The sequence below is a fragment of the Indicator indicator genome, chromosome 25 (assembly GCF_027791375.1).
Source record: "Indicator indicator isolate 239-I01 chromosome 25, UM_Iind_1.1, whole genome shotgun sequence".
Lineage (NCBI taxonomy): Eukaryota > Metazoa > Chordata > Aves > Piciformes > Indicatoridae > Indicator > Indicator indicator.
This window is the reverse complement of record NC_072034.1, coordinates 14,321,643-14,348,879: the sequence shown is the minus strand read 5'-3', so window position 1 is coordinate 14,348,879 and position 27,237 is coordinate 14,321,643. Positions and strand designations below refer to the sequence as shown.

The following is a 27,237-nucleotide window of genomic DNA, read 5'->3' as shown; positions in this document are numbered from 1 at the left end:
CGCCGGGGCCGTGTCCAGGAGCTGCCACCAGGCCCTCTGGAGAAGTCTAGAAGCGACGGGTGTTATGGAGCTGGAAGTCCGGGCTGCGGAGTGAAAACTTTGAAGTTTCTCTGCGGGATTCCCACATGCAAGTTGCTAACGTGAGACCGTCTGCTTTCCCTCGTGCTGCTGCGGGTTCCTGGAGTGCTGCGGCGCAGGGCTGACCCCGCACCTGCTGCTGTTTCTTTTACCCGGCCCTGAAGCTGCTTGGAAGGTTTGCGGTGCCATGTGGGGCTAGAAGGGGTGCAGCGACTCTCCACAGCGTGAGGCGGTAAACATGGAGGCGGCGTGCAGACCCGCCGGCGACGAGCAGAGCCAGCAGGGCATGGACGGCCCTGGGGACACCTCCATGGACTGCTACCTGCGATCTCAGGGCTTGTACAGAAAGAGAGTCGCCAAGGATGGCTCTTGCCTTTTCCGGGCCGTGGCCGAGCAGGTAACTGCTTACATAAAGCCACTTCGCATGAAAGCATGGGAAGTGGCTCTCATTAGTGGGTGATAATTAGTATTAAAATGCAGACAAGTGTAGGTTAAGGCTACACAGTTCTGTGCCGAGGTGGGGGAGGAAAGAAAATGATCTTGTGCATAAGACAAGTTCCGTGTGTGCAGCCTTATGTCGTCAAGAAATTGTTACCTGCTTTGACCTTCCACTGCCTGCCTCCTCGTGAGCTTTTTTTTTTCGGTGTAATATTTCAACATTTGGGTACAACTGCTTTGTATGAGGCTGTTTAGGAAACGGAATGTAGTGGGAAGAGCTGAAAAGCGTTGTTCTTAGTTCCGTTAATTAGTTTAAAATTAGAGAAAGTGAGTAATTTATTTCAGTTCTTCCTGTTGAATTCCCCTCCCCCATTTCGGTGTTGCTGCTAAAGGAAAAAAAGTGACAGCGTCATCTTGTCTTAAGTACAAACAAACAGCAGTGGGAGCTCTGGTGCTTCTGAATGTGAGAGCCCAGATTCTTCTGCTGATTATATACATTTCACGCTTCCTTTTTTTTTAAACTTTAAAAAAAAACAAACAAAAAACAAAAACACTTTCTTCACTCACTTCAGAAGCCCAGGCAAGCAAACACTATTGATCTGAAGTGAGGAATTTTTATTTCAAGGGAATAAACAATGAGTATACGTTGATATTCAGATGTTTTTAATAACTATATATAGCTTTCTTCAACACTGCAGGGTATATAGAACTTTTTTTTAAAAAACTATTGATTACAGTTTTAACATTTGATTCTTACTTTGTCGAAGGGAGGGTCTTTAACTCAGACTTAGTAGATATTTATCCACGAATTTGGCCTAATCTCTGTACTCATCATGCACAAAACTCACAGTGAGCTGAATTTGGAAGTGTTTTAAATTGAGGGCAATATTGTAAGGATTGTAAGAGAGACTGCAACTTAAACTGACTGGAACTTCCCTACATTGTAGTGAGGCTGCAGTTCTGTTAGAGGTAGCTCTGAACTGGTGATGAAAGTAGTATTTTTCCAGTAGGGGTTTGAACAGGAGGTAGAATTCAGGTGTCATATGAATTTCTGGCTTCCAAACTGGTATTTGGGCAACAGACCTGCACCTTGTAAAGTCAAGAAAAAGTGAACCTGTACTCTCTTAGATTTGGTTGGAGTTCGTTTGGATGATGCACTCTTGTTAGTAGTTAATTTCCTCATCTGCTCCTCACCTCTTCAGTTAACTGCAGTCCTTTGCAAAGGAGTTGGTCAAAGGTAGACATCAAATGCTATTCACTTTATTCAGCAAATCTTCATAAAACTGAACGTTTGAATTTAGTCAATCTCTGAATTCTGCAGTTACTTAGTTTTTTTTAAGTAATTGAGATTCCACCTGCAGAAAAGTGTTGTTACTCAATGAATATGCATTTTAAATATGCTTAACAATAAAACCAGATTATTTCCAAGCCTGTATGGTTTTTATTTGTGACTGTCATCCAAACTCCAAAGAACCAGTGTCACTGTCTTTCTGCCTTTGCAGGTGTTACACTCTCAGTCTCGGCACATGGACGTTAGGATGGCTTGTGTAGACTACCTTCGGAAAAATAGGGAGAAGTTTGAAGCAGTAAGTTTTCTTTGTGAGCGTTTAAAGCAATGTTACTTCATTCCTTTCAAGGTATATTCTGCTGTTTGTGACACAAGTTATCACATCTGTACGTTCATTTTCATAAGCCTGGAGAAACCTGTGTACTGCTTGAACTGGAGGGATGTGGGGTGGGGATTTTTTAATGCTTATTAAAAAATAGACCAAACTTTCTTCAACTTTAATAGTCTGTAGTGGAGCTACTGAAATCTGGGGTTTATTTCACTATAATGCCTATTTTAATGAAGGTCATAAAATGTTCTTACTGTGCTTTTGAATTGCTTTTACAGTATGTAAGGGCTTTGATTGAGATTATTGAAATCTATTTCAGGGACTACAGTTTATTATGGATTGCCCACTTTCCTTTTCTTCCTAAGTATCTGTAGCAAAGTTCTCCTTCATCAACCACAGATGTAAAATACTTGGCTATTGATCTATATTTGGTCAATGTCATCAGTGTTAACACTATACGATTATTTTTTGTTATCCTTTTAAAAGAACAATCATAAATAATGGTGCTTCCTTTAACTGATTTCCAGGATAGCCACAATAGGAATATGTGTAAGCATTTGTTAGTAGAAGATTATTACTCATCTCTCTCTTTCTGTTCTAAATTTACTCAGACCCAAAATAAAGAGACATAGGGATGAGAAGGATAGCAAGGGAAAAAAAGTGTATGTGTTTGCTATAATTTTATACAGAGTGCCTATGCTCAAATGTGACTGATGACTTTTAATGTGGGAGTTACCAGGAAAGAATGACATAAAATACAGTGAATCTCTCAGGGAAAATGCAGCGCTGAGTTGACTGTTTCCATCTTCCAGGACTGTTTGTTTCCAGTCCGTCTGAGGACTCAGCAACTTGAACATCTCTTTTCCTTCTTTTTTATTATATTTTTTCACTGCTGACTCTCTAATCCCTTTCTTTCTAGAATTACTCTACTCACATCAGTATCTGCTTTTCTACTTCTGTTTTCTTGTTGCATTATGTATTTTTGGAAATACAACCCTCCCTGACTCTTACAAGTGAGTGTTGTTTCCCCTCTCCAGTTCTGGCATCTCAGCTAGGTAACTGCTTTGTCAGCCCTAGCTGGTTTTACTATCTTGGTCTCTCTCCTCTGAACTCCCAGTCTCATTTTTCCCTCAGACTTTATTCATAGAATGATTTAGGTTGGAAGGGACCTTAAAGATCATCTAGTTCCAAGCCCTCTGCCATGGGTAGGGACACCTTCCACTAGACTAGGTGGCTCAAGCCCTCACCCAACCTGGCCTTGAACACCTCCGGGGAAGGAGGCATTGATCCAAGTGATGAGCTCTTAACTATCCATGTTTGTTGTCCTTCTGAAAAGTATTTTTTGAAAAGTTCCTTGTCATTTTTCAGAATAGGTGTTTCATGTACAAGGTGGAGGTGTTTCGTATCTCTCCTCATTTCCTGTTCCTACTCCTTTTGGTACCTTGTTTCAGCTCTGCTGATCTCCTTTGCTCTCCATACCTCTTGCTATACTTTTTGTTTTCCATCTGGAATATAGCATTGTTAACAAACCTCTCTTAAAAACACCCCAAAACAACACAAACAACAAATGCCCTTTTCCCTAGTCTCTTAGTTCAGCTATTGACTCTTAGTAGTTATGCTTTTCTGATGTGTTCTGCTTGTACTCCTTGAAGTTCCTCTTCTCTCTATTGTAACCATTTAAGACTGGATTTCTGTCTCATTCTATTGATATTGCTATAATCAAAGTTTCAGGTGACTGTATGTAACCATCATCTTCATTTTCATCCTCATCCTTTCTTGAAGTGTTGTCTTTTATTGCTGCTGTCCTATTAATTCTCTTTTTTAACCTCTTTCCTGTGACAACTTTCTGATGTTGTCCTCCTCTGTGCATTATCTTTATGCCATTTAATTTTGGCATATAAACCAGCTTGTTTTATAATAACATTTTACTGATCCATGTTTTAACTTCATACCTGATAGCTTTTGTCTGAATTAGAAATTTTGGCTAGGTTTTCAGTTCTTCTCATGAACAACACTTCAGCCAGGTTCAAAATGGCGAAAGCAGGACTTCTAATCTCATTGCTTCAATTAGTTTTTTCTTCTTACCTTATTTTTTAACCCCTGAGAGTGAAGAAACTACCCAGCTTGTAGCTTAAGTTCATAATGGGGAATTGCTTCCTTGCTTGGGCCTCTCTGGATCTTTATTTTCACTAGTCATGGCAATTGTCTACCTTTTTTTTTTTTTTTTTTTTTTTTAAATATAGCCTCTCTGTTGGCCAGCATGGCTGAAACAATTTAAAGATGTCAAAATAACTGCAGCATCTTTCTCTGGCCTTGGCAAATGTGAATGTGGCCTCTTCATGTGTGTTGGGTGCAGCTGAAGGATTGCTTTCTTAGCTTGGCCTTTATAGGACAGCCCAACTGTTTGCATCCTTGCAATGCAAGTAAAAGAAGTGTTTGAAGTGCTACAGAGGAGAGGAAAAAGTGCTTTACGATTTCTTTATACTAGGCACTACTTAAGTGCTACAGAAATGTAATTCCCACTTCTGGTTGTCCATTGCTGCCTATTTCTTTTAACAAGGTACATGAATAAGCCCCACACATACCCTCTCCAGGGATGAGTTGTCCATAAATACCTATTTGACAGCATCTTTGCTTTCAGATTTCCCTTTTGGCTGCTGGATTTCTTTCTGGGTATTTTTGGTATTGGATTGTGTAATACCTCAAAAGCTGTTTTATGTGGTTGTTCTCTAGAACGCTTACCTGTATGTCTGACCATTTATTCCCTCATCTGTATGTCACTTTATACTTAGAGTGTAATCTTTTAGGGTTGGAGGCTGGAGATTCCATGTGTTGTGCTAACAAAAATAACTATTATTATTTATTTTTAAATGCAGTTCATAGAGGGGCCATTTGAAGAGTATTTAAAATGTTTGGAAAATCCACAGGTATGTGAAACATGATGTATAACAGGAAGCAGGACCTTTGTTGAAGTTGATGGGTAATTGGATTTTTTTTTTCCCCATCCCCCTTTTGCCCCCTTACAAATGTTTGTGATTGAGCTTAAGATATCTCTGAGCTTCCCATTGGCCTCCTTGGTCATAAGAGCATATTTCTCACTCATGGTGAACTTATCCACCACCACTCCCAGGTCTTTCTGGCAGGTCAACCCCTCCCCTGTACTGGTGCAGAGGGTTATTCCTTTCCAGCCTGTCCAGATCTCACTGGATGGCAGTACAGCCTGACTGTGTGCCAGCCGTTGCTTCTGGTTTGGTATGATCTGCAGGTTTGCTGAGGCTACAATCTGTTGCTTCATCCAGGTCACTGATGAAGATGTTGAACAAGATAAGACCCAGTACTGACCTCAGGAGAACACCACTAGCTGCAGGCCTCCAGCTAGACTCTGTCAATGTTGATCACAACCCTCTGAGCTCTGTCCTTCAGCCAGTTCTCAAACCATTTCCCTGTCCACTCATCTAACCCATGCTTCCTAAGTTTCCCCATGAGGATGCTCTGGGAGAGTGTCAGAAGTTTTAAGTTGGGATAGATAATATCCACTGCCCTTCTCTCATGTGCTCAGCCAGTCACACCCATCATACAGGTACAATCAAAGTGTTTCAGCTGACCTCCAGACTCAATACATTTTGGACAATGACTTCTTGCATCTCTTGATCAGCACATGAGGAAGTATAATAATTGTGTGTTGGTGTGAATTTAATTTCTTTTTTTTTTTTTTCCTTTTTTTAAATACAGGAATGGGTTGGACAAGTAGAAATAAGTGCTCTTTCTCTTATGTACAAGTAAGAAAACCTTTAAATAGTTCTGCTGACATCAGTTCTATTGTTTTGTTAATGAATCAGCTGGAATAGCAAAGATGGAATTTTATGTTCTACTGTAGTTCTCAAATCACAAATTTTACAAATTTGCTTTGAAAGTTGAAGCTCTCAAGGTATTAAATAAAAATAGAGAGAAGTAAGCTTTGGAAATGACATTTAATCTGGGATTTGGGTAACGGTTTGCAGTAATGTTATGCATCTCACCTGCACAGCTTTGCATTTTTTTTAAGCTTCCTATCTTAATTCTTTTGATTAACATTGTCTTTCTCCCTATTTCTCACCTCTTTTCCTCGAAGTTGCTTTTACTGAATTGTAGAAATTTTGTTGTTGTTGTGTTGTTTGGGGTTTTTTTTTTTTTTTTTTCGTTTAATCAAAAACCTGCACTTGTGAATATACTTAATTTTGCAACCCTGCTAAAACTTCCTTGCGTGAGCCAGGAAGAAGTTGAAGTAAGCAACAGGTTGTTGAACAAAGAATTCAAAGGGAGGGTTATGGACAAAAGAAGACAGTTAATGAAGGGGAGTTAATTGTAGCAGAAAAACAGGTAGCAAATATTGATAGTCTTCTACTACAGGGCATGATTTTCACAAGTGCTGCAGACTTGGTTACAGTATCTGACCCTCAGGCAATGCTTGCTGATGGCCTGGCTGGCTTTTGGCATGCTTTGTAGCATGCTGTGGCAGCTGGGTCACCATTTGGGTGCAGAAATGTTTTGTGGACCTCTCTGAGCACTTGAACTTGGTTTGGGAGGTGAGAATTGTTTCAGAGCAGGGCTGTTGTGTTAGCTGGCCTCTGTGCCCAAAAGGGCTCTCTCACGCCTGTGATCAGTCTGCTAGTACAGGTTTAACCTGAGCCATGGTTCACTTCCTAGAAACTTAGCACTGTTTCCTGTCTCTGGTCATAAACCCAACCTCCTCTGTTCTGGTGGGTTCCAGATGGCAATCTAATGAATTCCTCTAGGACTGGGAAGACATCATCTTTCTGGAGTTAGCTCCAGAAAGTAGTGTCTGGAAATTTGTTTTTCCTGTGCATGGCTCTGTGCATGCCATGCCCGCACATCTTGTTCTAGGGTATTCTTTCATAGAAGTAAGCCCTTTTTGACCAGTAAGTGTTACACTAATCTTTGAAGGTGTTCTTTACTGGATGTTTTCTGTGCTTATGTATGTTCCTTGAACTTGTTCTGAGTATTCCAGTTTTTATTGTTACTAATTTTTAAATGAATTCTTAACTGCTACTTTTTTCTCAGGAAAGATTTCATAATATACCGGGAACCAAATGCTTCTCCTTCACATGTAACTGAAAATGGCTTTTCTGACAAGGTAAACAATGAAATGGAATAGGGCTATTGTGAAAGGCTGAGTTAAGACTACTGTGAAAAAGCAAGTAGCCTCATGTGAATCTTACCATCCAACACAATGAAATGTTCTGAGAGTTCAGGTTTTTACATTTGTGTGTAGTTAAGGCAGCTATTCCATGAGCACATGTAACACCTGTTTTCAAGCAGATGTGTTTGGTGTGTGATATATTTTCCTGGTAATCTAAAATTCTATAAAAATCAATTTACAAGTTCTAACTCACATAGCTACCTCTGCCTTAAGTTCTTTTTGACTTTTGTTCTTTTTGATCTAAAGGACATCTGCTAAACACTTTGATTGTTCTGTTGATACTCTGAGAAGTATCAGAGCACATTGGTACATAACTAATTAAAAAGGTAGTGCTCATATGAAAAATCAAGTGAGATGCAAAATCTAAAATATCTGTGCGGTTTTTTAATAGGTATTGCTGTGCTTCTCAAATGGAAACCACTATGATATTGTTTATCCCATAGAGTATTCAGAAAAGGCTGCTCTGTGCCAGTGTAAGTATTATGTTGGTCTGTTAAAAGCACTTATTTTTACCAAAAAAAACTTAAAATTGTCACCATTGGGTTTCAGGAAAAAGCTGTGTACAAAACCATAGTATAGTCATTTTTCAGTAGCTCTGTTTTCCATTTGAGCTGTCAAATGTGACTGCTTTTGCAAGAGCATCAGGTCCTACTCATGTCCTGGCTCTTTGCAAATCAGAGTGCACCAAGAGGAGGCTTACCTGCCTCTTAGCATCTGGGTGGCCTAATGTAAACTGTTGGTGTACTTATTTACAATGTCTTGTGTTGTCTTTGGTCAGCATTCTGGTTTTACTTTTTTTTTGAATTTCAGGCTATTGTAACAAACTAGTTGTGTATGTTGAAATTATCCTTGCATGTGTAAATTGTCACAGAAATTAAGGAGGCTGCGTGTGCAGAAGATAACTGTCTGTGTGAATTGCTACCTTCTTTTTACTAGACTGCAGAAATGCCCAAAGGTCCTCATCAGGTTTGATGGGTCACTGTGACAATTCCTTACAAGTGTTCTAATACTTAATGAAATCTCTGCCTATATGCAGAGTTACAAGGCCAGATTTCCCTGTTAAGAGACCCAATTTCTAGTAGTTTCATGCACACCCATTAAACCATAATAGCTGCAGCTGGTTTTGTTCTTAATGCCTTCACAGTATCAGTTAACGCATCAAAATGTTTAATTGCTTTGATGAAGTAATTTGAAATGCATTTGTAATGGTGGCACAAAATTTCCTTTACCTTGTAATTTGTTTTACCCCTCCACTTTTGTCGTCCTCCTCTTCCCAGCTCTGCTGTATGAGTTGCTTTATGAGAAAGTATTTGATACAGATGTGAAGAAAATCATAGCAGAACTTAGTGCTGTTGGTGCAACAGATGACAGTAATGGCAGCAGTGAAGTATCTGCTTCAGATTCAGAAGATGACAACTGCAGGTAAATGGTATTTAAAAGCTAGTGGAAGATGCCTGTGAGCAATACATGTTAAGCAAGCTTTCTGAATTTATGGTGGTTAGTAGAATCTAACACAGTTGAAAAACTTCACAGACTGTTAAGAAAAGAAAGACAAAGATGTAAGGTTTGAGCTATGAAAGAATGGATTGTGTAATCTTCACTGTACCTAAGGACAGGGTTCTGGTTCCTCTGTTTTTCTTGCAGTCTAGCTTTGGGTCTCTTTCCATATGGAGTGTTGCCATTGCAGCATGTCCCTCTTTATTTGTAACAGCAGAATGCCCTGGGAGAACTGTCAGTGTGGCAGCCTGGCATGGTAAACTCCATGAGAATTGGCTTGCTCTTGGCAGCTGAGTAGAGTTACAGGAATCTAATCTAACTTGCGTTGCTTCCACGTCTGGGGGCTGAAATGCCTGCTTGAGATGTAGCTGATGGAGAAATACAGCTACAGCTTGCTTTTTGTTGCTTGATCACTATACAGTGATGTTTGTGGGTTTGTGTTCCTTTTGCTGGCCCTGGAGCCTCCAGCTAGCTCTGAGATTTTGACCTATTGAAGCGTTTAGCACAGTAAGTCTTTCCTAGTGCCATATTTGCATTTACATACTGACAGTTTTTCTTCTGTTTTGGGACTGTTCTTAAACCCCTGGCTTGTGTGAAATTGCATTCAAGCCATAGAAGTGATGCTACATTAGTGCACCGTATTACCCCCTTCCCACTGAACATCATTAAAGCCCTTTCTGGGGGCTCTGCTGCAGCCTGTGTGGCAGAAAAAATTCTTTGAGATGTCAAAGAGTTGATTTTTATCTCAAGCTGCAAACAACAGAAAGGAAGATGGTGGATATCACCACAGAAAGCAAACCCTAGTTCTGGGAAAAGAATTAGCTTGCTTTCTTGTTTGGAGGAAAAAAAATCCCAACCACCTAGGGAACATTTCCAGTGAAAATACAAAATATGTCTGCCTCAGGGAACAATTACTGTGGTTAAATGTCAGAGGCTGGAAACCTTTATTTCCTTCTGGTTTTGGAGCTTTCCTGGGCTTCATATGCAGTAACATTGGCCTGGATCTTTGGGATTCATAAGAAAATATACTGCTAGCCTCCACAGCACCTTTATAAATGAAGGTCATGTACTCAGCTGAGACATCAGACTCCATGTTTTTGATTTAAACCATATGTCTTGTGACGTGAGAGCCAGTGTATGTTGACTTTTCCCCTAGTTAGCCCAAATTACAAACACTTTGTGTTCATAAAGTCTGAAATTTTTTTTTGCTTGTCTTAAAAGTTGACTTTAGCTTGTTTCATTACCTAGTTTTTCAAAATATCTTTTGCGTTTTCTAAATGTGAACTTTTTAGTTGTGTTGGTATTAAATGTAGTAGTTCAATTTATTTCTGGGAGAAGTTAATGCTGACAGTTGCTTGCAACTGCTGTAGGGAAAAAATAAGTTGCTGGTTTTTTTTTTTTTTCCTCCGTGGAAATTTTTCCAGTGATGTCAGGTGTAGAAAATAAAGAGTGGAGTGCCTGATTCCAATTAACAGAGTGGTTTTTGAGTTTGAATTGTGGGAGCTTTTTAAGTCTGCTTTTGCTGTCTTTTCCTTATGTAGTTGCAAAAAATAATAACGGGAATTTTTTCTCTTGCCTTCCCTGCCCCTTAATCTCTTAAGAGATTAAGATACTTTGTGATTTGCTTATTGTGAAAAAATCTGTAAAGAGTGGTAGTTTCAGTGTTTTTATCCCCTTCCAAGATGTTTCTTACCTGATTTCCAGGCCTTATTAGTACTCTGTCACCACAACTCCCTTCTGTATTTTTGCAGAAGTAAAGCTGCAGCAGTTAGTGATATGAATGGGTTGAAGTCTCTTGCTGACAACAAGGTATTTATATGCTAAGATTTATTTCCTTTCTAATAACTGCTCCTCTGCTCTACTTTTCAATGTCTGAAGACAATCTTTAGTTTTCATAGCTCGTAATAGAAGTTCTGGTTTCTTTGCAATGTAATGTTTGCTTTTGAAGTGTCAAAACGTGGTGCTCTTTAGTTCATAATTTTGTTCTGGTCCAGAACACCACTGAATTATTATTTTTTCCAAGCTCTTTATGTATTTTCAGCTTCTTTATATTTAAGTTTAAAGCTTGAGCATTGTAACTGAAAAAACTGAAGACTCTGCATCCACATATAATTGACCACTTAGCACTTTGTTCTGTTTCATATAGCACCTTAAGAACAATGGGAATCCGACCTTGTTGGTCTTACCTAAAAAAGTTCTGAAATCACTCAATCCATCAGTTTACAGAAATGTTGAATATGATGTCTGGCTCCAATCGAAGCTGGGTAAGTAACTCAGTACCTAAAAGTTCCAACCTTTACAAGCTGATGTATGAAACAAAGCCTTTTTGAGGAACAGTAATGCAAATGACAGTTTAGGTTTAAGCAGTTGTCTTCCTCACATGGGTCAGTGTGCAGACTTAGGGCCTGAACTTCTGATATGCATTTTTCCTGCATTAAGAAATTCTTCTGTTATATTTAAACTAACAATGTGTTACTGTTGATGTATTCACAGATCAGCAAAAGCAGGATTTTTCTATTGCTGCTGGCATGCAATACTCTGTTGGAGACAAATGTAAAGTAAGTAATACAAAATGATAGTTTATACAAATATTACTGTTTTGCTCAAGATGCCACTTGTCCCTTTTTTGTTAACAGTTCTGATACATAATGGCTGCTTTCTAAGTACTCAATTTTCAACTGCAGATATGATCATTGTTGCATTGGTGGTGGAGATCATGACTTGGGGCATACATGTAGAAAAGGCATGCAGTAGAACATCTGGTCAATGCAATTAGAATGCCAGTTGGGTTAACTTCAAGAGTGTATTTCAGAAGGTGACTGTAATCCTCAATGTTAAGTGTGTAAATAAGTTTGTGCAGCCTTGCCTTCATGGTGAGTCCTTGCTCAGGGTTGTAGAGTGCTTGCCTCTGTGTGAGAAGTATTTATGGCTGTGTACACGGTGCAGGCCAAGCTCTGTTCTTTTGGTGAGCTGTGATTGGGTAGCTTTAGACTGGACATAAGGAAAAATTTTTTCGGGGAAAGAGTGGTCAGGCATTGGAATGTGCTGCCCAGGGAGGTGGTTGAGTCACCAACCCTGGATGTGTTTAAAGGTGGCTTAGATGTGGTGCTTGGGGATATGGTTTAGGGGTGAGCCTTGTAGAGTAGGGTTATCAGTTAGATTTGGTGATCCTGAGGGTGTTTTCCAACCTGAATGTTTGTGTGATTCTGTAAGCTAACAGGTTGTTCCCCTGATGTGGAAAAGTGTGGTGTAGATCTGTTGGATAAACCAATCATTACCTCCTTGGCATCTTTTGCTGATGGCTGCACTTGTGTTGTCACACTGCTGCACAAGGAAGTGTTTGTGTGTGTGGTTGCAGAGTGATGAATGAAATGTTGATGTTTTCTGTCTGAAGGGATTTTCTCTGGAGAGACCAAAACCAGTGTGGTAGCTCCATATCTGTATGCTCAGCTCTGGAGAAAATGAGTACTGTTTGCAAACTCTTCTAATCTCCAGTACTTCCAAGTAATGGAATACAGCTTGCTATAGTTGCTGCAGGCCCCAAAGGTCCTGAAGTTTTGGGTGATTTTTCCTCTTGGAAGTACTCCCAAGTGCCTTGCACAGTTGTCCTTTAAATTGCCTCCGAGTAGGGTGTGTTGCTGCCTAAGATGAAAGGTTTTCAATTAAATTCTCTAGTACTCAAATTTTAGATTAATCTCCTAAGGCATGTAACTAAACTGGTGGTACCTGGCTCACTAGGGCTCTTTCTAGGATATTTGGCCATCTATTACAATTACCAATATTAATGTGAAAATACTCAGGTTTATCATGCAGCATGGGGGGCTATTTCAGTTTGCACTTCTTCTGTAATGAAATGACACACAGTGAATAAATAACCAACAAACTCCAAACTCCCCAAACCCCACACAAAACAGCAACAAAAGCACTGAAATAGAGTTGATTATGTACCGCATAAAATTTGGTTTAAGACCCTAAAACTGTCTTGTGTACTATTTACTGAAGTGCACAGATAACATTAGTAGAAAAAAATAGTAATAAATAGATTGTCCATTTCAAATTTTGTGTGTGTGTTGTAAGACAGTAAATACATGGAATAAAAAGATAAGGGAAGATCACAGAATCACAGAATGGTGGAGGTTGGAAGGGACCTCTGGAGATCATCTATTCCAACCCCTTTGCTGGAGACATTTTTCTTGATGCACCCCAGAGAACCACTGGCCTTCTTAACCAGGAGGACCCTTTGCTGGCTCACAGTGAACTTGGCTACCAGTGCTCCCAGGTCTTCCTCTGCAGAGCTGCTTTCTAGCAGGTCACCCCCTCACCTGTGCTGGTGCAGGGAGTTGTTCCTCCCCAAGTGCAGGACTCTACACTTGCTCTTGTTGAACTTGATGAGGTTGCCCTCTGCCCAGCCTGTGCAGATCAAGTGGTGAAAAGTGGAGCTGACCAAATTAATACAACTGAAAAGCCAAGTGTTGTAGCAGAATGTTAGGAAATCTATTTTATATTTACCAGGAGAATTGTAGGCCATGGAATGTCAGGCAGACAAGTGACACCATCATCATTATCTGAACAACTTTGGTTTGGTTGTTCTGAAAAATCTTTCCAAGGAATACCTTCAGAAGCAATTTGTGTTCATAGTTCTTAATGAAACTAAATTTCATGGAAGATTAGTAATGGATTTTTTTAAATTTTTTTTTTTCTCCACATGGGGCTTTAACAAGGAAAAGCTTTGGGTCTTATTCTAAGAGCTAAAGCTGAAAAGTTTTGGTACACTGGTTGCTTTTAGCTTCGTTGTATGGCTCTGAGAGCCATGTGTCATTAAGTTAAGCTTTCTGGTTTGGGGATTGTTTTTTAATAATAATTTTATTTCTTTCTGAAGAAGCAATATGGATCAGAAGTTTAAGCTTTTGATACATGTACTGAATTATGTGATGTTTATTTCTAAGGTCTTTGGTTGCCCAGACATTGCTGAGAGTTGTGTCCTCTCACTGTCTTCTTTTTAAATCAATGCACTTCTGTTTTTCTGTGCTCCTTTTCCTCATAGGTGCGCTTAGACCATAATGGGAAATTTTATAATGCCCATATTCAAGAAGTCTGTTCAGAGAACGGGCCAGTTGTTGTGTTTGTAGAAGAGCTTGGAGCAAAGTAAGTGCTTAATCTCTTCAGGAAGAGTGGCAATCTGAACCTTGGTTATGGCATCATTGCTTCAGTTCAGAGTGCATTTCAGCCCCTAAAGGGTATCTGCTTTTTTACTTCAAGCAGTACTATCACAAAATTGTTAGAAACCAACATACTAAATGGGAAAAAAAAAAGGCATTAGTTGTCATTGATTGTCATTTCAGATATTTATTTAGTGCTAAGTGGTCTGAATATTACTTGCAGAGTGAAACAGGGGGTTGTGGGGTTTTTCTATGTGGTGTTGCTTGGCTGTTTTGTTTTTTTTTTTTTGCGGGGGGAGAAGGTGGTTTGAGACACCTTGAGCTCTGTTGTAAGTTAAGTAATTCTTCTGGGGCAAAAATCCCCCACAGTTGAGTGCATCTTGGGAAGAGGAAATATTTTAAGTCAAGGTAAATGAGGGAAGGAGAAAGCTACCCATTAATCTCAGGTGACGTCCTTCTGTAAACCAAAAAATACTCTGTTATCTGAAGATTGTCTTGTGATTTGTTCCCTTCCTAAATTGAGATTTAACTTAATTGGGACCGTCCATTAGAGATTGGAAGGCTGTCCTTTTAAATAAAGTAAACAGTTGCTTGGCCTACAGCACCCACAACTGAAAACACAGTTAATTGCTCTGGATTATAAACCACCAATAAAACGTTTTTCCATCCTGATACCTATTGCAGTGTTTGTGATAAGTTTCTGTGAGTATATCACTTTGTGATCATTCTCCTTTTCTGTCTGCCCTGCAGACATTATAATACTTCACAAATGGTGGATCCCTCTTTACTGGATAAGTCTGCATTGACTTATCAGAGAGAGAGTTGTTACCAAAAAAAAAGGTACATGGAAAAGGTTTGTTGTACACATTGCTGGAGTGTAATCATACAGAACAAAGGACTTGGAATGCAGTATTCTCAAGAATGGAAAGATCTGTCAGTCTCAGTAAACATGTGGTATTAATTCATGCAAGCCCCAGTCTGATCATTAAGATATAATTCCTTGTTTTGTAGGCATGCTGTCTCACTGAAGAGCCTTAAACCTCTTCCACAGGCCTCTCCTATGGAGGGCTGGAACACTGTGCCAGGGAAGAAGATAAAAAAGTTTTTCCCAACCTGGGGGCAGAATGCTCAGCCCGGTAGGACTCTACTTGTCTTTGTGTGGCAGAATCTCTGTTGTCAGGTGTTTTGCCCCAAAGAGCTTGATAAATGGTTAAAAAAACCCCTGTCTGTTTTCATGTCTTCATTGTAGATGCAGATTGTAGAGGGCCAAAGAATCAGAGCAAGTCAATAAAACCCCAGCCAGCACTACCTCCTCGACTTCAGCATACTGTGGGAACCAGGCAGCATCAGTTCTCGTGTTCTGGACCCCAACCTCATCAGACCTCAACGGAGCAAAAAGCTTCAGGCAGGAATCCTTCCCAAACCATAAGGTAAAAATGCCAGTAACATCTTCCTTAACTTGAACTCTAGTCATGTTCTTGGAACCCAGGTGCCTCCTTCAGATGCTTCCAGCATGCTCTTTTGAAATAGGTTTCCATTGAAATCTTATGAAGCGTTTCAAGTTCATAAGAACACAAACAAGCACAAAAAAAAATATTTAAAAAAAAAATTAAACTTTACTCAAAATTGCTACCATCATGAGCTCCCATTTATTTTCCTGCATGGCAACATTTCCCCTGGAAGCACTATACTCAAATCTCTAGTTTCTTCAGATGTTGTTGACTGAAGTAATGTTGCATGTAGCGCTTGGGTGTTACAGATTCTCCCTCAGCTTCTACAGAACCTGTCATAGAGAACTGCTTCATGTTGTGGCTGATCACTTTGAAGGAGTCTGAGAACAGTATTCTGCCTCCATTTGTTGGTAGTGATTTTTTGATTCGTGCCACAGCAGAGTTTCTGTTCTCATTATTGCCACTCATGTTCTAACCTATCTAAAAGGCTGTTCTGTACTTGGCTACAAACCCAAACTCTTCATGGTCTCTGTCTCTCTTCTATCACTTCTGTATCAAAACTCCTTGTGGAATAAATGGGGCTGTGGGGTCTTTGGAGTTGTGCCACTTGCAACATTTTAAAGGCATTTTTCTTCCACCTTTAACCTAAATACACGTGTATCCTAAAGTACTCAGCTGAGTAATTCAGAAAGCTGAAACAGTGATGTTAATTTTGTGTAGTGATTTGCCAGGCGCTGGAAATTGTGATGCCTTTTGCTTTTTCTTGTTGCATTTATAGAAATCTTCCTCAACTTTCTCTTGCGTGTTCAGAGATGGCAGATGGGGTTGGTCTGTCCTCAGCTGGTACAGAAATGGATTAGATCACTTGATGTGGGCATTTGTTTTTAACCTATGATCTAATAATTATTTATTTTAAGGTCTTTCAAAATTCTATTGTGATGAATAAATCATGATCAATATCCATTCTTTCCCTTCCTTAAATTTATGTACATGGGTAAGTTCCGGGTGGCAGGAAGGGATCTGGTATCTGTGAAATCACATAAGCAGTGCTGCAGAAGTATTTTCTTCCTTGAGTTTGTGCTGTGTTTGATGCTGGTGAATTTCCTTCTTTCCTCTACAGAAAATCAGAGCGGGAGAGAAGCGAGGAGCCGAACCATGGCAGCAGAGACTGTAACTACTTTGGCCTGTCCCCAGAGGAACGCAGGGAGAAACAAGCTATAGAAGAATCTCGTTCACTCTATGAGATCCAGCAGAGGGATGAACAAGCTTTCCCTGCTCTTTCTAATGTAAGCTTTTTGGCACTGTAATTAATAGTGTGGTTTTTCACACTTGTCATTGAACCTTTAAGTAGCAATTGTTGTTTTGCTGTCCTTGCATTACAGTACAGTTTAAAAGCAAAGGATATTTTCTTCACCCTCAATTTCTGCTGGGAACGCTTGAATTCATCAAGACAAGACATAAATAGTAGTTTCCCCTGGCACTAATTAATGACCCCCTTACACTGTTCTTTATGCATGGAAATATGGTAGACATGAGCTTCTCAAGCCGTGGTCTTCTTGGTTCATGTTCCTCCTGTCTTTGGAAGGCTTTCCAGTTACTCAAATGTCGTCTTGTGTGCTGGGATCAAACTTCCAGGCTTCAAAGGACTGGACATTGTCTAAGGGAAGAATGTAGCCTTTGGATTTTGAGAGATTTTTCTGTTGATGGAATTTTTTGAGAAAGTGGGTTGAAGTCTCAGTACATCCAGGGAGTGGAAAGAGCTGCTGTCCAGAGAGGTGTATCCTAGAGACAGGAAGGCCTTGTCTGAGTGAAACAGCCTTTGTTTGGTCTGTAAACATGAATGCTTTAAAGGACACTTTGTAAAATTTAGCAATGAATGAAAGAGTGGATGGATCTGACACTGCTGGAGACTGCTCCCCCTGCCCTTCCTGCCTATCACAGAGATAAATGTCATGAGGGTGTAATAGCAGAATATCAGATGATGGCAGTGTTGTCAGACTTGTTATAAAAATTCTTATTTCTGCTTTTGTAAACTCCTTTAGAATCAGTCAGTCTGTCAGGCTGCTACACAGACTGTGGATAATTTAAACCAGAAAAAACTCTCAAATAATGAGAGAAGAAATAGCAAGTGGACAGCAGAGATGGAAGAGCAGAAGGAAAAAGGTAAGACTAAATATTTTTGTAGATGAAGGCCTTTATTTTGTTTGCTTGCTTTTATTGCCAGCCTCAGAAATTATTCAGGATAGGGCATCTGGTTAGGCCATGAGGGGAAAATTGCAAGTAACAGTGCTGAGCTAAAACAGGCTCCAGGCAGCAAAGGTGTGGTTTGGGAAGAAAGGGCATGTTTCCCTGCTTTGTGAATGTGGCTGAGAGCAGGCTCCTTGCTGGGATTTTTGTAGTAAACAGCAATAGTAATGAGAGAAACACTTAGCAGAGTGACCCTAATGCTGTTGAAATTCTAGTGAGGGTGGCAGAAAGTGCCAGTGGGAGCAGCATTAAGATGCTTACTGAAGTCAGCTAAGAGAACAGCAGGTAAAAAAAAAATGTTGTTAGCATACAGTGGTATAGAAAGAGGGGAGAAGATGGCATACAGAAGAGCTGAAATGCCCTCCCCGCTGCTTACAGTAGGAAGAGCTGTCACATGGACAAAATATTTTAGCTTTTGTCCCTCCCCTAATTTTTTATACACTCTTTAGCTTCTCTTCACTGACTCTTAAACATTTCCTCTTCTGTGAGGAAGTAGAAGGTGGCAGTAATCAATGAAAACTATAGCTGTCAGGAGGAGGGCAGCTGTGAGGAGCTGTCTTTGCTAAATGCAGCAGACAATATTTTTTTTGTGTTTGTGTCCTGCCAGCTTTGCCATAACTAAACACTGAATTTTGATCTTGGCACTTTTTATTTCCTGCCTAAATAAAATCCTAACTCTTCAGTCTCCTGCTAGACGCTGTTCTTTGCTCTGTGCAACAACAGTGAAGACATTTTGTACTCTCAGTCCCTCTTACAGCAGGCAGTGCCTTCTTGAGGGGTTTCACAGGGACTGATGTTACCTATGTTTCATTCTCCAAACATCTGAAAACTTAACTTTGAGAATTTGCTTCATCTTCAGTGCCAAAATGTATGTTCACATAGAGAAAGCTCTTTACTACAGTGTCACGGTAGATGTTGCTGAAGTGCATGGCATGTGCAGCCTTCTCTGGCTTTTGTGGTGCTCTGGATCATGTTGCATCTTCTGAAACTAGGTTACAAATGCAATGGGAATAAACCCTGCATTCTTCTGAGTGTTTAGAGGTTCCAACTGGTGCTTGGGGAATTGGCAGGAATTGTCATAATCAATATTGATTTAACAGGTATTGTTGTCTGCCTGTGGTGATGCACATACTAAGCACATATCTATTTAGTGGCTACTATTGAATTTAAGTGCATGAATTTGATTGTCAAGCAATGTTAGCCAGAGTTGAACATATGCTAGAATGTGAATAACTTGTACAGGTCTTATTATATGCAGATTACATTTTTCAACACCTTCTACCCCTCAGGAGTTTGCTGGTGCTTGAGAAATTAAACTTCCTGCATCAGTCTGAAAATTGCTAGATCTTTTGTACTGTTGACAGCTTGTAAACTGATCTTTTACTCCCTCAAAAGCAGACATGACTTTAAGCTTCTGTGATTTTAACGCTTGAGTATGGAAATGCAAATCAAAACATTTTCACTTCAAGCAAAGTACAAACTCTCTGCTTTTTTTCATTAGGAGATATTTAGGATGAATTACACGTTTAAAGAGACAGCTACATTTATTTCCTGCTTCCCTCTGGCATCACTGAGAGCTTAATCAACATCAGTAAAGAACTCCTGTAGAATTTTGAAAACCCAGGTTGAAGTAGCTGCTCTGTTACTGCCCTAACTACTGTTTGTTTTAGGATGCTTTGATCTTTGATAAAAATTGAAGTTTAAGTTTTCTGAAGTAATATGTGCTGAGGTAGGCTTTGTTTTGAAGGTTTAACTTTGGAAAGACAAACTTTTAACTGGCTTAAGATGTGATAGCCATCAGTGGTGTAATGGTTCATTTACTAGGTTATGTCTTGGTGTTACAGAGTCAAATTCCAGGCAGATCCACTTAAGTCAGAAGCTTGAGCCAAATTCATCTGAGGTAATCTTAAAGAAAAGACCAAAATTTTTTTTAATGTTATTGCTTCTCTGACACATGATTAGCAGAGCAATAGCTGCTTTTAAAGCTGTGATTGCTGTTGCTGCTTTACAGCTTTTAGTTGAAATACTTCTAAGATTGGAAGCTTGTATTGCTGTCAGCTTTCCTCAGCCCCTGTCACCCTTACTTATACTCTTTCTCTGCAGTCTGGGTTCTCAGGTCTGGGCTACTGAGAGCACTTACGAATCTGGATTTGTAATTGCTTAGTACAGTCCATACTGTCAGTATAATGGGACCACAGGAGGTTTGATGTTTACTAATAGCTACTGTGCTAACAGACCACTATCTCTGAAGTTCAGTGAAGATTTGTGGCCTCTTGTTGGCTTTTAACCTTTGCTGTCCTTTCAATGAGCAAAATGTTACACTAGTACAAATAGTGACTGGGTGCTTAGCCCACTTTGTATATAGAGTGATTGAATATCTTTGAATGCCTCTTTGAGAAGTACATCTGCCTATTAGACTAGCTGTGTCTGTTGTTTCTAACTTTGCTTTAGAAGAGTAGTCAAGATGAGAATTATCCAAAAGCTTCATCTCCTGTGGAACAAGTGAAAACAGAATCTCCTCCAGTTCTTGCTGAGCAAGTAAGAAATGTTTGTTTGATTTCAAAGTTTTCCAGTCAGGAGACTTCAAACAAAGGGGAGCTTCATCACAGCCACGTATGTATTATAATACTGGCTTTTAATTACCTAGTCATTGCTGTGGTGGTAATGCAGAAATGTCCAGTTTACAGTCAGGAATCTTATGTCCAGTGTAAAGATTGTGAAAGCACAACCCCTGACAACAAAGTAAAAGCATATCCTTTGTCTTCTGAGAGGGGTTATTTCAACCTTTCTGCTAAGATCTGAAGTGAGTAGCATGGTTACCTTCACCTTGTTCAGGTTTCTCCACCTTACTGGTAGATGTTGGTGAGGGTGGGTTTTCTTTTGGATGGGAAATAGCTCAATGTAGAGCTGGGGGAGGTGGTGACAGCACTGAGGGCTGTCTGTGCTACATGCTGGATAGAGCTCAGTGCAGAGTCCTTCATGCAGTCTCAGGTCTCTCTTACCCATACAGCCTGATGTCTTAGTGTTTTGCTGTGGTGATGGTGGTAGGCTGCATGATGCTGAGTCATCGAACCTTTTTTGGTAGAAGTCAGACTCTTTAGGGGTCACCAACAATGGTGATTTAGAATAATTTCCTGTGATCTCCTGTTTTTACAGAACTTGACAGAGTGCTTACCAAGTGTAACTCCAACACCCTCACCAGTCTTCTCTGAGGTGCATTTACCTCCAGCAGTGCCTTCTGTACCAGCCATTGTGCCAGCTTGGCCAAGTGAGCCAGCAACTTACGGACCAGCAGGTTTGCAGAAACGCCAAATCAGAAACTCCTAACCCCTAACCTTTGTCTTGCTGAGCTGAAGATGCCTCCAGGAGACTGTTTCATGTACCCTCACATTCCACAGGCATTAAGCAGTAGCAATATAGTTTATTACTGCTGAAAGCTAGTGAGAGTTCTGGTAGATCTTTGATTGCCTGGGTGTACACTTTGCTTTCCTCCCTACCTAAGGGTGGAAGGGGGATGTGTATTCAATGCTGCTTTTTTGTCTGAGTGGGATAGCATGTTTTGAGAGAGGTTGTTCTGAGGATCTGCTGAACTTAAAACACAGCAGCATGTTGAAGCATGATATGTGCTTGTGCTCTGTGTCCCATGTAATAAGCTCACTGATTCACTAAGGACTCAACTCAGGTCTGGTATGTCTGGAACTGATGAGATCCATTTGAGCCTGAACTGCAAAGCCAGCATAATGTTTTTTCTGTGCTGTATCTTGTGGTAGATGGAATTAATTTAGACTCAGTATTGCTATAGTGCTGCATCTTCTCTCCCACTGTTAAGGTTCTGTACAAGAAGCAGCTTTCAAATTGGCATCCTGTATTCACATGACACAGTTATAATCCTGTCATGCTTGACCACAGCTGTGACAAAGGAGGCCTTGCCCAGTTAATCTGAGCTCAGGTTCAGTGGTGACTGTAACTGACTAGTCATAATGAGAGCTTGCAAAGATTCACATAGAAGTTTCAGTTCCCCCTTCCTTCCTCTTTTCCTTCCTTCTTAGATGGATCCCTTCTAGTATTCAAATGTAAAACATAGGAAGGGCTTAGCAATTTCTGGAAAGCTTGACTTGTTTCACTCTTTCTGAAAGCTATTCTCAGTATTTAGCCAGCTCTGCTGTTTGTCACATCCTGACCCAAGAATTCCCTCCTATGTTTTCCTGAGTGTTGTGCCTGGGTATTTTTTTTTTTTTTGTCTCCTGTCTTTTGAAACTTGCTTTCCCACTGTCATTTTCTTTGGTGACTGCCTATAGCTGTGAGAGAGAGATACACTTATATATGTTTTTTCCCCTAGGTATTCCAGCTCAAATACCTGCTTCTTCATTGATGCCAGCCCCAGCAGCAGGACCTGACTCTCTTGTGTCACAGGCCCAGGTAACATCTGCTCCAGTTGCTGGAGTTCCTGTGTCACTACAAGCAGTTAACCAGCCTGTAATGCCTTTGCCTCAGACTCTGAATCCTTATCAGGATCCACTATACCCTGGATTCCCTCTTAGTGAAAAGGGAGAAAGAGCCATTGCACCCTCTTACTCCCTGTGCAATACTGGGGAAGACTTGCCTAAAGGTGAGAAGCTGGGGCTTGTTCTGTTTTTTCTGTAGATAAAGATCACTTCCTTGGTCCTGTTGTTAATCTGTGTTAAAAGATCTAGATGTCATCCTGTCATTTAAGGCGTGGGAGGGAATATTGAAGAGGAAATATTGCTAAAACTACCATTATTGTAAGTGGTTACACCTGCAGTTCTGATCATTTTGTGGTTCTCAGCTTGAAGTTTTGTAAATGTAAAGGATTTTCTTTGCTGGAACCACTTCCTTGTAATCAAAAGCTTGGAAATGGTGGAGTGTTTCTTTAATGGCCTGGGTAAATACAGGTTTTGGCATACTACTACTATGGAGCATGCCCCTAAAGAACATAGCATGTCTGGTGTTTGTTTACTGAGCTCTTCTTCAGAAGGTCAGTTCCACAAACTCTGAAAAGGGAGATCAAAAGAGACACAAACAAAAAACCCCCAAGCCAAATCAAAGGCATCGAGCAGCACCTTAGAATCTGTCCTTCTCTGCTGAAATGGAGCTTTATGCAGGAATTAATTTTTTTTTTTTTGGTCAGGTAAATGTAATAATTGAGGACTTCATGGATCTTTTTTTTTTTTTCTCCTAGATAAGAACATTCTTAGATTTTTCTTCAATCTTGGTGTGAAGGTAACTCTTCAAACTTTTATGTTGTTTTCTGTTTGTTTGCTTGTTATACCATAGCCTTTGCTTGTACTTGGTAGTGCAGAAGTTTAGCTGCTGCAGCTGTATTCTTCAAGTCCATCTTTAAATTTGAAATACTTTTTTTATTTTCAGTTAACTGGGATCCCAGCAGTGGTCCCCATTGCAGTTCTAGTCAGCAGAAATAAATTTTCTCTCAACAGTGATAACAAAGCTGGCTTCCAGCTGTCGCTATACAGTCAGCAGATTGTGCTTTACAAATCCCCAGGTAACTGCTGTGAGTTTGAAGGTACATTTTTTTGGAAGCAGGGAATAGTAAGAGAAAGAGGCCTCTACCCCTGTCTGGCTGCTGGCATAACCATTGCAGTACACACCCTGTGGATGCTCCCCTAAGTAATTTAGACACCTGTCCTCAGGATAAGGACAGCAGCATTTTAATCTTTTAAGTCATTAAAACAGCAGTTCTGTGTGTGGTTGGGGAAGAGGCTCACCCAACAAAGGCACCATTTACCATTCCTTGATAAGGACTAGTGGTTTGCTTGGTTTCTCCTCTAGCTTCTGCACGTTAAGATGTTCCTTATTCCTTCTCTTTCTTCTGTCAGGAAAAGGTGCTTGTTCTAGATGACTTTAGCCATTAGTAATGATTTTCTTCGGTGTCTGTGCATAGAAAGAGGGAACGTTTGGCACAATGTATAAAGTAAATTTAGATTTGATAACTGTGTGCATAATGCAAGTGTCTGCTTAACAGAAATCCACCAGTCATTAGCAAGTGCCTCTGCTGTATGTTTAAACAGCACTGGCTTCCGAAGCCTTCTCTCCCTACTGGTGCGCTTTTGGGATCGAATCTGCCGGTTTGGTGCTTCAGCGCCATCTACTGGTCAAAGTAGTTGTGCTCCTCAGCTGGTGACCAAAGGCAGACCTGGGAACTACTTCCGCGTTACTCTGCACCGGTGTGGTCCCCGATGCTGCCATGCTGTTATCCACACCCTTCCAGTTGCTTGTTCAGACTGAACCCACTAGTTCCTGTGGAGAGGAGGTTCTACAAATGGATTAGACAAGACCATGCCAGATTTCAGGCTCTGCCCTCTACCTACTCCAGTGTTTTTTTTTTTTTAAATGCTCTTTGCCTCCAGCAGCCTTCATGGTGTTCTCTGTGGCCCACAAGAAGTTTATTTGGCATGTAGTGTTAAACACAACCTCCAGGTTGCTAAAGCTTGACTGCACAGCACTATGTCTTTAAATGAACTATATACAAATTGTCACCAAGTTTTCTTACTGGTCCCAACTCTTGCCCATTGCTACTGCATTTGGAAGGGAACCAAAAAAAAACCCAGATAACGTCATCCAGGATACATCCTAGATACATGGAATGAAGGGCAGTCACTGTAAATAAAATTAACCTTTACCTTCTCTAATTGTTTCAAAATGGTGAATGACTTGTGTGGTTAGAGCTGTCTGAACGGTTGTTTTATCCCTGTTTTGCAGGCATACAGTTGTCCCATGTGGGCACCCCATTCCTACTTGTACCCCCTGCACCAGGCCTATTTAGCTGCTTGCAGGATGTACCCGAACGTGTCCCTTCCCATGTACCCACACAACGCCTGGTTCCAGGAGGCTCCGGCTCAGAGTGACAGCGAAACTGCACGGACAAACAGGCACTTCCCTGTTCCCAGCGAGGCCAGACCCAACGGTCAGATCCCACAGATTGACAGCAGAGCTGCATCACTGCCTCTGATGATACCTACAGCTCAGGTGTCGGAAAGTCAAGGACAGGTCTGTGTGGAATCGGAGAATCCAGTGCAAGCTCTTCATGCCAACTATGAGGAGTCCCTGAGAGGAAAAAATATGTTCCCACAGACCCCCTTTGGACACAATCACTTTTTAGGAGCTGTTCCAATAGCACCTCCTTTCTTCCCTCACTTTTGGTATGGGTACCCAGTTCAGGGCTTCATTGACAATTCAGCAGCAAGACCTAATGTAGTCCTGTCACCTGAGGACAAAGAGGCAGCAGCTAACACTGTGGTGAACATGTATGTGGCGAAAGAATGTGCCCCTCCGGTTCCTGTGGTGAACTGTGCAGAGCAGCCTCAGAAGGTTGGCAGCAGCTCAAACATAATGCCTTTCCCTGTGGCTGGAGCAAGCAGTGAATGCAGCGCCCTGAAAGAAGCTTCAGCCAGGGCACCCCAGTTGGAGCAGACTTGCCCTTCGGCTTCTCCTGCTAAGCAAAAACCAGCTGGACAGCAGAATCGTTCTCCACTAACACAGGGGACCGAGAAGCAGACAGCAGTGCCCAACACTCCACCGCTGGCAGCAGAGCCACCTAGAAATGAACTGAAACACAGTGTTTGCAGTCGTAAGGAGAAGACTGACAGAAGCAGAGATGGCAGGGGCACGGGTGGGCTGCAGGCAGAGAGCAGGGTGCAGAGAGCTCGGGAGGAGAGCTCAGAAGATGAGAGCGAAGTCTCAGATATGCTGAGGAGTGGCAGATCCAAGCAGTTCTACAACCAGACTTATGGAGGAGGCAGAAGGCCTAGACTTGAGTGGGGCTATTCCAGTAGGGGAGGGTATCAGTTCCAAAGGAATGAGGAGGCCTGGAAAGGACCACCCAGCAGAACCAGAGATGATGGCCACCAGTACCAGCGAAACTTTAGAGGGAGGCCATACAGGAATGACAGACGAAGGGCAACACTGGGAGATAATCAGAGGGGGAATCAAGCATAGAATGGAGGGATAATGGAAACTTTTAAAATACAGGAAATCATTTGAAGTAGCAGTTTAAAATGTTCAGTCTTTTTTTAGTAATGTTCATGGCTATGTTTAACTTTTGGCGAGTAAAGACTAAGAGGATGTGAGCGCCTGCCCTCTGGTTTGGAGGATTCTAGAGTTTGTTTGACTTAGTGTTTTTCCTCATTGTCAAATTAGAAAAAAAAAACAATAGAGGTTTAGTGTTTGGTAATGTTTGGGTTTTCCCCCCTCAAAGGTTTTGAGTTTGTGATAGAGGATGGAGATGTCCATTTCCTAGTGACAAATTAGAGCATCTGACGTGATCTAGGTTCTGAAGTCGACAGTGACACTGCACCAAATCCAAACGTGTATCTTATCATCCAATGCCTTAGTTCTGAACTGAGCTAAAGGGATTCTCAGCCTACTGCACTGTTGTCTTTGATACGCTTCCAACCCAAAGGCCTTTCATCTCAAAACAATCTGTCAGACTTGAATGTTTCTCTCCAGTGCGTTACACGTACAGCAGCCAGCTAACCCTGTGTCTTAGGGATGTTGTATATAGTTGTTTTAATATTCATAGGGTCTATTTTTTAATTAAAAAAAAAAGCATTTATTTGTTGAAATCAAGATCAAGACAAGCAGTCAGGAATAGCTTGTGTAAATGGATTAGAATGGCTGTTTCCACCAAGAGTTCTTAATGCTGGTGTGACTAGAATGGTGCCTATGCCAACTAAATAATAACAAAGACAATACAAATGTAGATGCTATGCATTTCCAAAAGAATTCTGCAGCTGTTATAATAGCAGAAGTTTTTTTAATGCCACTTTAACACTAATGCACTGACAAATCCTAAATACTTTGTGAGGAGAGATGCATAAAGTACCTGTTACATGTTTTTAAGCGTGTATGATTGAGCTACTGTTCAGTATTCTTTTGGTGTTGCACTGTTGATGCAAATTTGCGTTTTGCATGTACAAGTCCTTGCTGGAACTACTTTTAAAATCCAGATGGAGCGTCCTGGTGTGCTCTGCTCTTCCCTACACTTCAGAAGAAAGTGGCTTCTGCCTTATATTTTTACACTGTGTCAGCGTTCTGCTGCTGTTTCTTCTGCCCCTGACAATGATCTCTGCAGTGTTCCTGTTGCCTTTGCAGTTTGGATGTTGAGCTGTCAGGAGACGGACATTCACTCAGCTCTGCTGCCAGAGGAACTGCTGTGTATATTTTGATACCTCTGTACATACTGGTGTAGGTGATGGTACCCTGCCCCTTCTGTCCCAGACTTGTCTGCCCCTGGTCAGGAAACTTGAGTGTTAGTTACGTGATGAAGAATTTCTTTCCAGCTGCATGCCATGTATAAAACCAGACTTAAATAAAATAAATGTTTGTCTTTTCACTTTCTTTCTGCATTGTCTTTGCCTATTGGAAACTCTTGCAATGACATGAACTGCATGGGTTTGTTCTGACAGAACCACTGGTGGAGAACGGCAGAACCATGAACCATTAGTCAAGATGTAGGAAGGATGCAAACTGAAAAGGGATGTAAATTACATTTCCAGTTCTTACTCAAAGCAGTA

The 27,237-nt window shown here is 40.8% G+C and overlaps 1 protein-coding gene across 1 annotated transcript; it reads left to right on the top strand.

Annotated features, from left to right (window-relative positions):
• Positions 1-308: 308 nt before the first annotated feature.
• OTUD4 (OTU deubiquitinase 4) lies at positions 309-27,021 on the top strand. The gene is made up of 21 exons (XM_054392258.1): positions 309-475; positions 2,019-2,102; positions 5,009-5,059; positions 5,865-5,911; positions 7,194-7,266; positions 7,724-7,805; positions 8,610-8,754; positions 10,581-10,638; positions 10,976-11,093; positions 11,323-11,387; positions 13,874-13,974; positions 15,000-15,124; positions 15,238-15,418; positions 16,560-16,725; positions 17,482-17,602; positions 19,531-19,586; positions 20,138-20,224; positions 20,843-20,981; positions 22,026-22,295; positions 22,887-22,927; positions 24,425-27,021. The coding sequence occupies exons 1-21, from the start codon at positions 317-319 to the stop codon at positions 25,658-25,660; spliced, it is 3,405 nt and encodes a 1,134-aa protein (XP_054248233.1). The 5' UTR covers positions 309-316; the 3' UTR covers positions 25,661-27,021.
• The last annotated feature ends 216 nt before the right edge of the window (positions 27,022-27,237 follow it).

Coding starts and splice junctions, on each gene's coding strand:
- OTUD4 (XM_054392258.1), top strand. CDS start 317: ATGGAGGCGGCGTGCAGACCCGCCGGCGACGAGCAGAGCCAGCAGGGC. Junction 8,755..10,580: donor TCAGAAGATGACAACTGCAG/GTAAATGGTATT, acceptor GTATTTTTGCAG/AAGTAAAGCTGCAGCAGTTA. Junction 22,296..22,886: donor TGGGGAAGACTTGCCTAAAG/GTGAGAAGCTGG, acceptor TTTTTCTCCTAG/ATAAGAACATTCTTAGATTT.